The sequence below is a fragment of the Python bivittatus genome, unplaced genomic scaffold (genome assembly GCF_059951505.1).
Source record: "Python bivittatus isolate LINGU-HERP-01145 unplaced genomic scaffold, Pbiv_v1 ctg000330_np1212, whole genome shotgun sequence".
Lineage (NCBI taxonomy): Eukaryota > Metazoa > Chordata > Lepidosauria > Squamata > Pythonidae > Python > Python bivittatus.
The window spans coordinates 53,616,516-53,629,276 of record NW_028277058.1 but is presented as its reverse complement, the minus strand read 5'-3'; the positions used below and the strand labels follow the sequence as shown (position 1 = coordinate 53,629,276).

Sequence of the window (12,761 nt, the reverse complement as noted above, 5' to 3'; positions counted from 1 at the left end):
CAAATGTTTACACTGCAGGTAGTTTACCTCCAAGATCATTATCTTCTCTTAGGAAAGAGGTATCCTTGGTGGTATTTGGCTCAAAGTCTATAAATCTGAATCTACGGATTTTATTAATTCCTGTAAAACATATAGCTGCAACATATGCATGGTCTGTATACACAACTGCAGCCTTACAAAGGTTTTTGGGTAACCCTACAGATCTTTTTCAACTGCTGAAAACTTTCGGTATAAATAAGTTAGCATTAAACTCAGTAAGCTAAAGTATTCAAAATAGAAGAGGATTGGAGAGATGGGAAAACATTTTTTTTTAAAAAGATAATGATATTTAAATATGACTTTTATATGAACAAAGCACATTACTGATTGGGGCAGCAAAGATGCACATGGCCTTTGTAAGGATGCGGAACCAACTGCATAATCTATAAACTGTTTGGAGGGAGAGACACAAGAAGTAGAAACACAAATGCTCTCTAATGCACACAGACTTTTCATAATTAAGGGATAGGGCACTATTTATTTATTTATTTATCAAATTTGTCATCTCGCTGCAGAACGACTCGGGGTGGTTTAACAGTAAAAAGAATAAATATTAATTAAATAGAATAAATATTAATTAAAATACATTACAACAAAACTTCCTATATAAATAATAAAAATATCCTCCTAAACTACTTCTCCAGAGGCCATAATGACTTTTATTTGGAGATCTATACCTTACATAAAAACATAAGCAGTGTCCTGGTGGATCAGATCCGGGCCCATCTACTGCTATCTGTTCTCACAGTGGCCAACCAGTTGCACAAGGAAACCCATTAGCCTCCCAGCAGATGGCCTTTGTCAAGGCTAATAGTGGTTGATCCCCATGACTTCCATGAATTGGTCCAACCCTTTTTTGAAGCCAGCTGAGTTAGGTAGCCAGCACAACATGTTTGGGCTGCTGCCTTGTGCTCACGTGCTCTGCATGTGTAATGAAGTAAGTTGTGTTGGCAATCACTAAAATAAAAGGAAGGGACAATATGAAGAGCTGCAGAACATGGTTTTGGTGAAATTCAGTGGACTCGATCTTTCAGTAGCCTGTTCAGTATGCATAGCAATACAGCTATCCAAATCTTGCTTATCTTATTTATTCTGAAGGTTAACACCTTCTTGATACCTTCTTACCAATTATTTCATGAAACATGCTGCTTCACATTCTCCTTTTAAAACCACAAAGTTACTTTTTCCAGGTATACAAATGAATTATTCTGAAATCCTCCTCTAGTACTTTGCTCTACAAAGATAATGTTATGAAATACTGTTGACCACTTGCAACTAAGTTCTCATCTATCCAATTAACTATTTCTAATCAAATGTGCATCTGTCTGCTAATTTTTATCTTTGTTATGCTTTTATTTAAGGATAGTGCACCAGATATCCTTGCAGCTGAAACAATGTCTTAACTGATTAATAGGTTCACCTCTGCAGTAAATCTCAATTTCTAACATCTGCTTCATACTGAAGAGTGTTAGAGTAAACACCCTACAGTATGGAGACTAAAAAGAAAAAAAAAAGCCTTTCACTTTAATAGGACACGGTGATTATAAATTGGGACAAAATGTATATATAAAGGAAAGTGGTGCAAAGACTGGCTATACTCACAAAACTGGAGACAGATGCTTCTTGTGTGACCTTGTTACCCATACACAACTATCTCCAGTGGATCTACCAATTTGCTGCTGTTCCTAAACCCATGGGAAAGGGGTGAAGATTTCAGAGGTCATTAGTGCACCACATGCTAGACAGCTCAAGCTGCAGTCACTGAATTCCCATTCTGATTGTGCTTAAGGCCTTGTGCTCTAGCAAGGTTTCATTGATTCTCATGTTCTTAAAAAGAAGACAGCCTGCCTAGTTTCTTTACACCTGTGAAGGAGTGAGACAGAATTCTTTATCTGGCTCCCTCTAACCTAGTTTCTCCCCCTTTCTGTATCTAGTAAATAAGTAGCTTATATGTTATTCCTTATCTCCTTCTCCCTAGATCATTGGCTTTTCATGCAGCTGCCTTCTGTAAAGGGAAAGGAGGCAGAGGAAAATGTGGCAGGTTATCAGGGTGTGGGAAATACTATGGCAAACCAAGTCCCAATTCTCACAGGACTTATGGGAACAGGTTTACAAGTGGAATGATTGCTTGCCATCCCCCCACCGCCAAAAGGTTTTCAGAAATAACTTTTGAATTCTGCAAACTGACTTGAAATTATGGAAAGGTAGGATAATCACTGTTAGAGGTTTTTATGGGAAGAGATTTGTTATTTCCCTGGGGGCAATGGCTGATCTTTGTAGGTAGGGGCAGAAGAAAAGTCCTCTCCATCCCATTTTTACTCTTTATATTTTGTTGACTTCCTGAAATTAACATTATATTGACCTTAGTAGCATATGTGGGCATATAAAGGGGGAAAATTACTTTTCATATTTCCTAAAAGAGAAAGCAGGCGTAAATCCTGCCGGTCTTGACAAATTCACTTTAAGCAAAATCAGTATTTCTAACTATATGGTCCTTGTTAATAATTTCATCCATATTTAACTAGATGTTCTCCATGATCAAAAGGATTTGTTTCCTGCCAATTAATAATGTGTTGTTAATAGCTTTTGCCATTATAACACTTCTACAGTGGAAAGAAATTGATTTGGAGAACAGCCAATGCAATGCAACAGCATTAAGGGGTAGGTTCAAATGGGGGAGGTTGCCAGTTCCTATGCCTGCTTAAATTGAAAACAGTGGCATTTGATCCAAATGTCAATTTTTCCTTGACATGTTCCATTACATATTAGAATGCACTTAACAACCTAAAAAATATTCTAATTTTTAAATTATAATACAGAAACCAGACACTGAGATGGGCTAGAAACTGGTTAAAGACAACTACAGCAAGCATTAAGAAGCCATATTATTTTTAACCCTGAAAAGGGAAGGATTTCCCTCCCCTCTATGAGAAGGAATTGTTTGCAATTTAATCTTTTTAAGAAACTCTGACTCAATTTTAGCACCTTATCTCATTAGAGTCTCTGCCATGGAATCTTACATACAGTATCACTGCTTTAAGTTTATTAAAAGTTCTGCTCTGAGAGAGGCGGAGCTGGCGTCGCGGCGGTACGGTGTGCGATCTGGAGCTCCCAAGATCGCAGCTGATATCTCCGATGCTGGACGGTCCCGAAGGACCTAAGCCGTCCCGTAGAGACGGCGACTAGATAGGGCACGTCCTGTTGATCCCAGGGATATCGCAAAATCTCTGGTTGATCCGGGAGAAGCCCTGAAACCAGCGACGGAGTGGCAGCCATTGAGACTGCAAAAGCCGGGACAGCTCCAAACGGAAGAAGAAAGTGTGCCAACCGGGTGAGATGGACCTTTGTTATTCAATTTTGCTTAGAGAACACCCTAAGTAATCCAAAGTGAACTTTTAAAAGTGAAGAAAAGTGGGACTAAGCGGCGAGATTAAGCCTTTGGGAAAATTCTTTTTAGTTATTTAACTTTCCCTTTTTATGGACTTGAATCTGGCACAGTGTGGTTTATTCCATTTTTAAACTCAACTGGACTGGCTTTTCTGTTTGATACTCAATAATTTCTGATTTCAAGCATTAGGACTAAGATTTTTTTTTAGTGTTTTAAGAAGCATATTTCTTTTTCTCTTCTTTTCCCTTTTTTTTTTCTCTCCTTTCTCTCTGGCTGGGAAAGAGGAAAAGCGAAGTGAAAGCTAATGAAAGAAAGTAGCACTGCCACCTAGAGGCTTGGATATATATATATATATTGTTTTTTCTACTGTGACTTGTTTTACTCATACTCAAGGACTCTTAAAAAGATAGCGAAGTGCATCATAAACTGTTTATATAGGTGCCACCTGAATATTTATAAACAAGATAGCGGAGAGTGGATTCTGAAAATGTTTAAGGTGGAAAGCCTGATTTAGTCACAAGAGCCTTGGACATTTAGTGGCAGTAGCGTACTTCTTGCTAGAGCCTTGGTTTTTTTTTTTTTTTCTTTTTCTTTTTTTTTTTTTTATTTTTAAAGGAAAAGAAATTTAGCTTTCTTTTCCCCTTCCTTTAATTTTTTTTAACTGTATACTATTGGATTAAGGCGGACAAGTGCCTGAAGGTTTTTCCTTTTCCATTCCCTTTTATTTCCAGGTTTATTTTTATCTCCTTTTTATTGTTTTTCATTTCCACTTTGTGGAATAGTATCTGTGGTTCTTGCCTTGTTCTCTCCCTTTTTTCTTTTTTCTGCAGCTTTAAGCATCAAGATGAGCAAGAAAATAACAGCCCCAATCCCATCAACGTCAGTAGCTTCCTCTTCACCTCCTGGGAGACAACGTTCAATTCAGACAATGATACAATATGAAAAAGAGAAGGAAGTGACATTACAGGCAATTATGCAAGAAATTCAGAAGATTGGAAAGAGGACGGAGAATATTGAGCATAGAATTGAAAAGACAGATGAAAGTATACAACAGATGATGACAAAATATGAGGAGAGATTTAAGAAAATTGAAGATGAAGACACACAAAGAGATAAGAAAATTGGAGATATTGATACTCGACTGAGTGAAGTCGAAAAAGCCAGGAGTGACTTGCTAGGATGGGAAATTGATAAATCAGAATACTATTTGAGATTTCAAAACATAGAGGAAGGAAAAGGTGAAAACCTTGCGGAAATAATGACAGAAATACTGGCAGAAGCATTGGAGATAACCACAGAGAAGATGTCGGATGGGATGGATGAAATCTTTCGTGTATATACGAGATATGCAATGAGAAATAAACTACCAAGAGAAGTACACATAAGATTTACTAAAAAAACTATTAAGGCACAGATACTCCAGGTGGCAAGAGAGAAAACACTAAAGTACAAAGATAAAGAAATTGTAGTCCTGAAGCAGGTGCCAAGAAAAGTAAGAGATATAAGAAGGCAATACTCATTCCTGACTAAAGAGCTACTTAGAAGAGGAGTAAACTACAGATGGCTGATTCCAGAAGGTCTTCAGTTCACTTGGCAGGAGCAAAGACAAAGAGTTGATACAGTCCAAAAAGCAGAGCTATTCTATTCAGAATTTTTTAAAGGAAAAGAAGAAGACACACAAAAGGAAGAGTCGTTAATTGAGTTTCAGGAAGAAGGTGCAGCAGCAACTGGAAAAGAAAAAGAAGAAAGTGGGGAGATGGTGCTCCTAGAGAACAACGAGAAGTAAGATCTACTAGAGCAATTAAACCCTCGTATAAAGCCTAACATGGAGGAAAGAAAATTGATTACGATCAATATAAATGGACTTAATTTGGCTATTAAAAGAAGGAAAGTATTTCATAAATTAGAGAAGTTAAAGTTTGATATAATTTGTCTGCAAGAAGTACATATTAAAAAACAACACGAATATTTGTTGCAGCAAAAAAAACTGGGTAAATTATTCACTTCCTTGCCACAATGTAAAAAAAGAGGTGTGGTCCTATATATTAGAGATACAATGCCAGCAGAACAAATCTATGCGGATGATGATGGAAGGATTTTGATGGTTGAAATAATAGATAATAATGTTAAAACTCTTTTAATTGCAATTTATCCGCCTAATGACAATCAAGAAAAATTTTATAGGAAATTACATATGAAAATAGCTGAATTGGATTATGTTAATATTTGTATGATGGGAGATTTTAATGGAATAATGAATGATCAATTAGACTATAAAACACAGAAATTGACAAAGAGAACTAGGAAGACATTGCCAAAATCCTTCCTTCGAATGACAGAAGAAATAGACTTGAAAGATGCTTGGAGAGAAAGAAACCCAGCAAACAAACAATATACTTTTTATTCAGACAGACATGCATCTTGGTCTAGAATTGACATGATATGGATGTCAGCGGATTTATTTGCTAACATTCGAGAAATTGAAATACAAACAAGTATTTGGGCCGACCACAACCCAATGGTAGTTATCTGGAAAGGACAATGGAAGAGATCTAGATGGACTTTAAATAACAGGATACTAAAAGAAAAAGATTTCAAACAAAAAATAGAGAAAGAACTTACCTTCTTTTTTAATGTAAATAAAAAAGAGGATACATCATTACAGAATCTTTGGGATACAATGAAGGCTTATACAAGAGGTTTAATAATAGATTATACAAGGAAAAGAAACATAACGCAGAAAAAGACTTTTAAACTATTGGAGGATGACCATAAAAAATTGGAAGAAGAGTTACAGAAATCCCCGCAAAAAAAAAGATATTAAAGCTAAAATGGATTTAATTAAACATAAAATGGGATTAATGGAAAAGGAGGAGCTGGCACAAAAAATTAGAAGTGCTAAACAGAATTATTTTGAAGATGCAAATAAACCAGGTAGATGGTTAGCTTATAAACTGAGAAAAGAGAGAGAATCAAAAAGGATTAATCAATTGATAAATGAAGAAGGACAGATCTGCTTTGGTAATGAGGACAAGAAAAAAATTATACAAGATTACTATGGAAAATTGTACTATCAAGAGAATGTACAAGAAGAAGAAGTAAGACAACATTTACAGAAAGCTAAATTACCTCAGATACCTAAAGACATTGAAATAATGTTAGAGGGGAATATAACTATGATGGAACTAACAGAAGCTCTAAAAAAGCAGAATGTCGGGAAAGCCCCGGGTCCAGATGGGCTGCCAGTGGAATTTTACAAAACCTTCCAGGACATATTGAGCCTTCAACTATTGGAAGTTATGAATGAAGTTATGACAAAGAAGAGGATACCCCAAACATGGACTGAAGCATATATTACACTTATACCAAAGGAGGACACTGACCCACAACAGGTTAAAAATTATAGACCTATATCTCTACTAAATTCAGATTATAAAATTTTTGCTTCAATATTGGCAGAAAGACTAAAAAGATATTTAAATAATTTTATCCATGCCGACCAAAACGGATTTTTGCCAAAGAGACAAATTAAAGACAACATGAGAGTAATTCTGGACACACTGGAATACTATGAGGCACACCCTGAAAAGCAAATGGCCCTGATATTTTTAGACGCACAAAAAGCCTTTGACAACGTGAATTGGCGATTTATGCTACTGCAACTGGAACAAATGGGCTTTGGTAGAAAATTTACCCAAGCCATTGAAACAATATATCATAAACAGACTGCAAAAATCATGATAAATGGAGATTTAACAGAACAGATAGACATAACAAAAGGGACGAGACAAGGTTGTCCACTATCGCCCTTGTTGTTTGTCTTAACACTAGAAGTGTTGAACAGGAATATAAGAGAAGAGAAAGAAATAAAAGGAATGAAGATTAAAAAGGAAGAGTACAAATTGCAAGCTTTTGCAGATGACCTAGTATTTATACTAGAGGACCCACTGGAAACAGCACCTAAATTAGTTGAAAAGATAGAAGAATATGGAAAAGTAGCAGGACTAAAAATAAATAAAGACAAAACAAAGATATTAACAAAGAATATGCTAGCAAGGCAAAAGAAAGAATTGGAAGAAGTCTTGGAAATACAGGTTACAAACAGGGTTAAATACCTAGGGATATACATTACACCAAGATGTAGTACATTGAAGGAGGATAATTATCTTAAACTTAAACGACAGATTGTAATAGATCTGACAAAATGGGAGAATTTACAATTATCAATGACTGGGAGAATATCCACTATTAAGATGAATATATTGCCTAGGATATTATATTTATTCCAGACAATTCCAATTCGTTTAGGGAAAGAGTTTTTTGATGATTTAAATAAAATTGTATTGAAATATATCTGGCAGGGCAAAAAAGCAAGAATAAAGCTTAAATTACTACAAGATGCAAGAGTAAGAGGTGGGTTTGCCTTGCCTAACTGGGAATTATACTATCAGGCGACAAATCTGATGTGGGTAAAGGACTGGATAACTTTAAGAAATAATAGACTATTGACTTTAGAGGGACATGACCTGTTGTTGGGCTGGCATGCTTTCTTATGGTATAAGGGAACGAAAACACAGGGCTACTTTAGAAGGCACTATATTCGAGAGGCATTGTTTTTAAACTGGGAGAAGATAAGAAGACAATATTATTTAAAAGTTCCACGATGGATATCCACTATTGAAGCTTTTTCTTATCCAATAACATATAAAAAGGAACAAACAGTTAGATATACTGAGATATTGAATGAAAAGGGTGAACTTAAAACTATGCAAGCGTTAGAAGAACAAGGTATAAAAATGAACTGGTTTTCATATTTGCAAATACAATCTAGATTTGATAAAGATTTTAAAACAGAAGGTATCTATGATGAGCTGACTGTTTTAGATAAAATTTTGATGGGCACTGATGAAAAGGTGATTAAAAAACTTTATGGACATTTACTAGAATTTAAGATGGAGGAAGAACAGGTTAAAGATACAATGATTGCATGGGGGAAAAATTTTGGATATGGAATTGATTTAGAGAAGTGGCAAAAACTATGGTCTCAAAACTATAAAATGACAATGTCAACTGCATATAAAGAAAACTTGTATAAGATGTTTTATAGGTGGCATTTACCTCCAGCAAGGATTGCGAGAATGTATAAGAACAAGTCTGATAAATGTTGGAAGTGTCATCAGAAGCCCGGTACATATTACCATATGTGGTGGACATGTCCAGAAGCTAAAAGATATTGGATTAAAATCCACACATGGTTGGAAAAAATGACAAAACAACATATAGACTTTAAACCAGAGACATTTCTATTAGGAATTATACCTGAAACATATAGTAAAGAACTGAAATATTTGATTGTAAATGTTTTGACAGCGGCTAGAATTGTATTTGCTAAAAACTGGAAAAATGAAAAAGTACCTATGCAGGAGGAAGTTATTAAGAAAATTATGGAATGTGCAGAGATGAGTAAATTAACATTTGAAATTAGAGAGCAAGAAGATAAACAATTCTATATGATATGGGATCTGTTTTATCAATGGTTGGATGAAAAGATATAGTAATGTAATAGATCAGCAAATTATATAATAGAAACTTGACAAACTGATATAAATTACTATATATATATATATATATATAATCAATGGATAAAAATGATATAAATCTTATTATGAAAGCTGATGTTATAGACTAGTAACAAATGAATAATAATTGATAATTGATAAATATATAAATATATGTTAGATAGATGACATGAGATTTTATATAAATGATGAGTGAAGACTATGAAAGGATGGCACAAATGATTGGTAACTGGCTGACACACGGTTTAAAATGGAAGATGGTTTTTTTTAATGTTTTTTATGTTATTGTTTGTATGTGTTTGTTGTAAAAAATAAAAAATATATATAAAAAAAAAAAAAAAAAGTTCTGCTCTGACTTTATTAAAGCTGGTCTTCTTGAAATTCAAGGAACATGCTTGACTATACTCATTATCCAATGTTCCTTCTGAGTTGATTTTTGGTCAATGAGTTCTCCTGTTAGTTGGTATCAAGTTTAGGAAAAGTGATCCTCTTGTGCTTTCCTATCAGCAAGGCGTGCTGAGAATTTCCTGAAGACTCCATGATTGGAAAAGTTAGTTTCCCAGTGATGTGGGAGTAATTAAAAGCCCCCAATCATTGCTACTTCTTCCTCCCTGAAAAATATGCATTTTTTTCCATACAATTATTTTAAACATCATTGACTTAAATCATCCCACATTTTTGTAGTGGTTATTTGATTAAAGTTTCAATTTGACTGAATTATTGGAGTATAATATTTTACATTAAAAATGGAATAATCAGAATTGGGTATTTCTATCCAGGTTCCTGATAAGGCCTCCTAAAAATTCTACCTCTTGTCACACAGAACAAAATATTTTCACCTATTCTAGGCTTAACCGGCTCAGTCATCAGAGACACATTTTAAAAGCTTTTAAATACTGAAAACATATATCTTCATGTTTCTATGTATTTATTTCTGTAAATACACAAAAAGCCAAGAGCTGAGGAAAAATGTTAATTCCATAACATTCAGCTTAAATTATTCCATGGACCAGTTAGCCAGTAACAGATTTATATTAAAGCTGCTACTGTTACCACATTAAAATGTCTTGCACAGTATATAAATACTGAAAATAATTCAGAAATATTCTGTTGCATTAGACTCATGCCCCAAATATGCTTCAAAGGTATGCTAATACTAGCATTTTCTGTCACAAACCCCAAAGAAACTCTTTTTATGGTTTAGACCAGTGTTGTGCAAACTTGGCCACTTTAAGATGAGTGGACTTCAACTCCCAGAATTCCCCAGCCAGCATTGGAGTTGAAGTCCACTCATCTTAAAGTGGCCAAGTTTGGACAACACTGGTTTAGACAAATAATTGCACCTTTCATTGTTTGCCACAAAACTATATAGTTAACATAAACTAATTCAAGGTGTTGGTGGTTACCTTTAAAGCCCTTCATGGCTTGGGGCCAGGTTACTTATGGGACTGTGTCTCTCCAGCAGTGTCTCCCCATCCTGTTAAATCTGGCAGGAGAAGCATGTTCCATGTTTTGTCTGCGAGAGTACGCCATCTGGCGGGACCCAGGAGGAGGGCCTTTTCTGCATGGTGCTCACCCTTTGGAACATCATTCCCCCCACCTCCAAGATCAGACTTGCCCCAACCTTGCTGGTTTTTTGCAAGGCATTAAAAACTTGTCTTTGCCATCAAAACTGGGGCCCTGATAGTGTGGGTGAGCCCACTTCTTGCTTATATTGAGATGTTGCTACTGTTCTTGGTAACTATTTTATGCTGTGTTATGTTATTTGTTTTTAATTACTGGTTGTATTTTTAATCAGTTTTTATTTTGTTTTAATTGTTAGCTGCCCAAAGTCATGTATATGAAACAGGCAGCCATGTAAAATGTATTAAATAAATAAATAAATAAATAAATGGAAGCACATGATCTTCTTGAAGGGAATTTTAATTTAAATCAGTAATATTAGGAAACCTTTCATGGAGAACTAGTGACCTAGCAATTGCTAGAAAAATGGAATTAATAACTAATTATGGAGGCTAGGTTATCAGGTCTCTAACCTCTTAAAAAAAGCAAGATAACCTAGGAAGTTAGGCTGAACAAACTATAAATAGGGAATGGTCTTTCTAGCTAAGATATCCATCACGTCATGAATAATAGTTATTTCTAGTCACAGACATTTGGGATAAGGAGTGTTATAAGTTAACTTTTAAAAAAATATAGTTTTAGCTAGCATCTCAAGGCCTGTTTGAAATACTACATCTAAATAATCAAAGAACTGTGGAACACGTTCAAGAATCTTTCCAAACTAAAATTAATATTTCACATAACAAAAACTGAATCATAATATACATTAAGACTAAAATATTCCAGAATTCTGAAATTACTCACCCTCTTGTTTCTTCATCTTGTCCTTTTCCTCTCTGTATTTTAATCCACTGCTCCAACTGTAACATTGAATTAGTTCTCTGGATGACACGTTCAGATTCTATATGTGAGTGCATGGCGTTGTGATGGATTCCATCACCAGAATCTCCTAGAATCAGGTTCACAGCTTTCTCTGACCCATTTAAATGAACTGGCCTGTAGTGTCCTGATGGGATCGTGCTTGCTGGCAAAGTCCCATACTCTGACCCCAAGGAATTCAGTTTTACACTGTTGATTTTTGTCAAGGGTCTATCCCGTCCAACTTTCTGAAATCCGTATTTTTCTGCTTCTAAAGCCTTCTTGTCTTCCATTTTGCTTACTTCTCTGTTCCGCTGATTATTCTGAGTCTCTGGTTTAATTAGCTCTCGATGGTTTGCAATGTTATTTACTTCACGAGGTGCTGTGTTTTCAAAAGTAATCTTGTCTGCTCTAAAAAAAGAAGAAGAAACATGCACTGGAGAACAACATCACTAGGAAACAGATTACAATTCTGTCTGTTCAATAGCAAGCCATTTCTTTCTTTCTTTCAGAATATACAGCACTTGCAGGTTGGGCAGCCCCCTCAGGTAGACAATGTTATCCTTCGAAGTGCTGAAATGATGCAATTACATGCAAGCAGGTATACCACCTAAAACAGAGCTTGATTTGCCTGCTTGAGTGATTTTTTGAATGGCAAAAACAAAAAATGGGTTGGGAGGGATAGTTCTGTAAACTTACTGCTTATGCATGTAAGGGAGGGTTGGCCTCCATCACCCACCATTTAGGCAAGCATGGGAAGCACTTCAATGGACAGGGGCCACCCTAAACATTCTTTGTACATGCAGCGGTTGCAGCGGGTTGGATGGGGAGTCAGAATTATTGAGAGAGGAGGCTCTGCAAAAATCGGTTCTTTTTCTTTGTTTTAAAACCATGTTAATTATATTTTAGGGCTTATTACTACAGACTTTGTTTTCTACTACAAAACATAAGTAGTGCCCTTTCCTTGATCAGGAGGCCCTTCAGAAAGTCACTCATGCCCTGGTCACCTCACGGCTTGACTACTGTAATACACTCTACACGGAGCTGCCCTTGAAGACCACCTGGAAGCTTCATCTGGTTCAGAATGCAGTGGCGTGGGCAGGGATGGGCATGCCTCAGTATGTCCATGTAACATCTCTGCTTCGCAAGCTGCACTGGTTGCCAGTCTGCTTCCAGGTGCAATTCAAGCTGCTAATTGTTACCTATAAAGCCCTTCATGGCATAGGACCTGGTTACTTGAGGGACCACCTGCTTCCCATAGTATATGCCTGGTTGATTTGATCTGGCAGAGTTGGTGCACTCCAGGTCCCTTTGATTAAAGAATGCCATCTATC

At 35.8% G+C, this 12,761-nt stretch overlaps 1 protein-coding gene across 11 annotated transcripts in view; it reads right to left on the bottom strand.

Annotated features, from left to right (window-relative positions):
* The window catches only part of PLEKHA5 (pleckstrin homology domain containing A5), a 211,283-nt gene that overhangs the window by 45,351 nt on the left and 153,171 nt on the right, over positions 1 to 12,761 (bottom strand). For all 11 annotated transcript variants that reach the window (XM_088141331.1, XM_088141330.1, XM_088141320.1 and 8 more), the window contains exon 10: positions 11,374 to 11,838. In XM_088141331.1, coding sequence (XP_087997457.1) covers positions 11,374 to 11,838 — 465 coding nt within the window. The remainder of the gene's footprint in view (positions 1 to 11,373; positions 11,839 to 12,761) is intronic.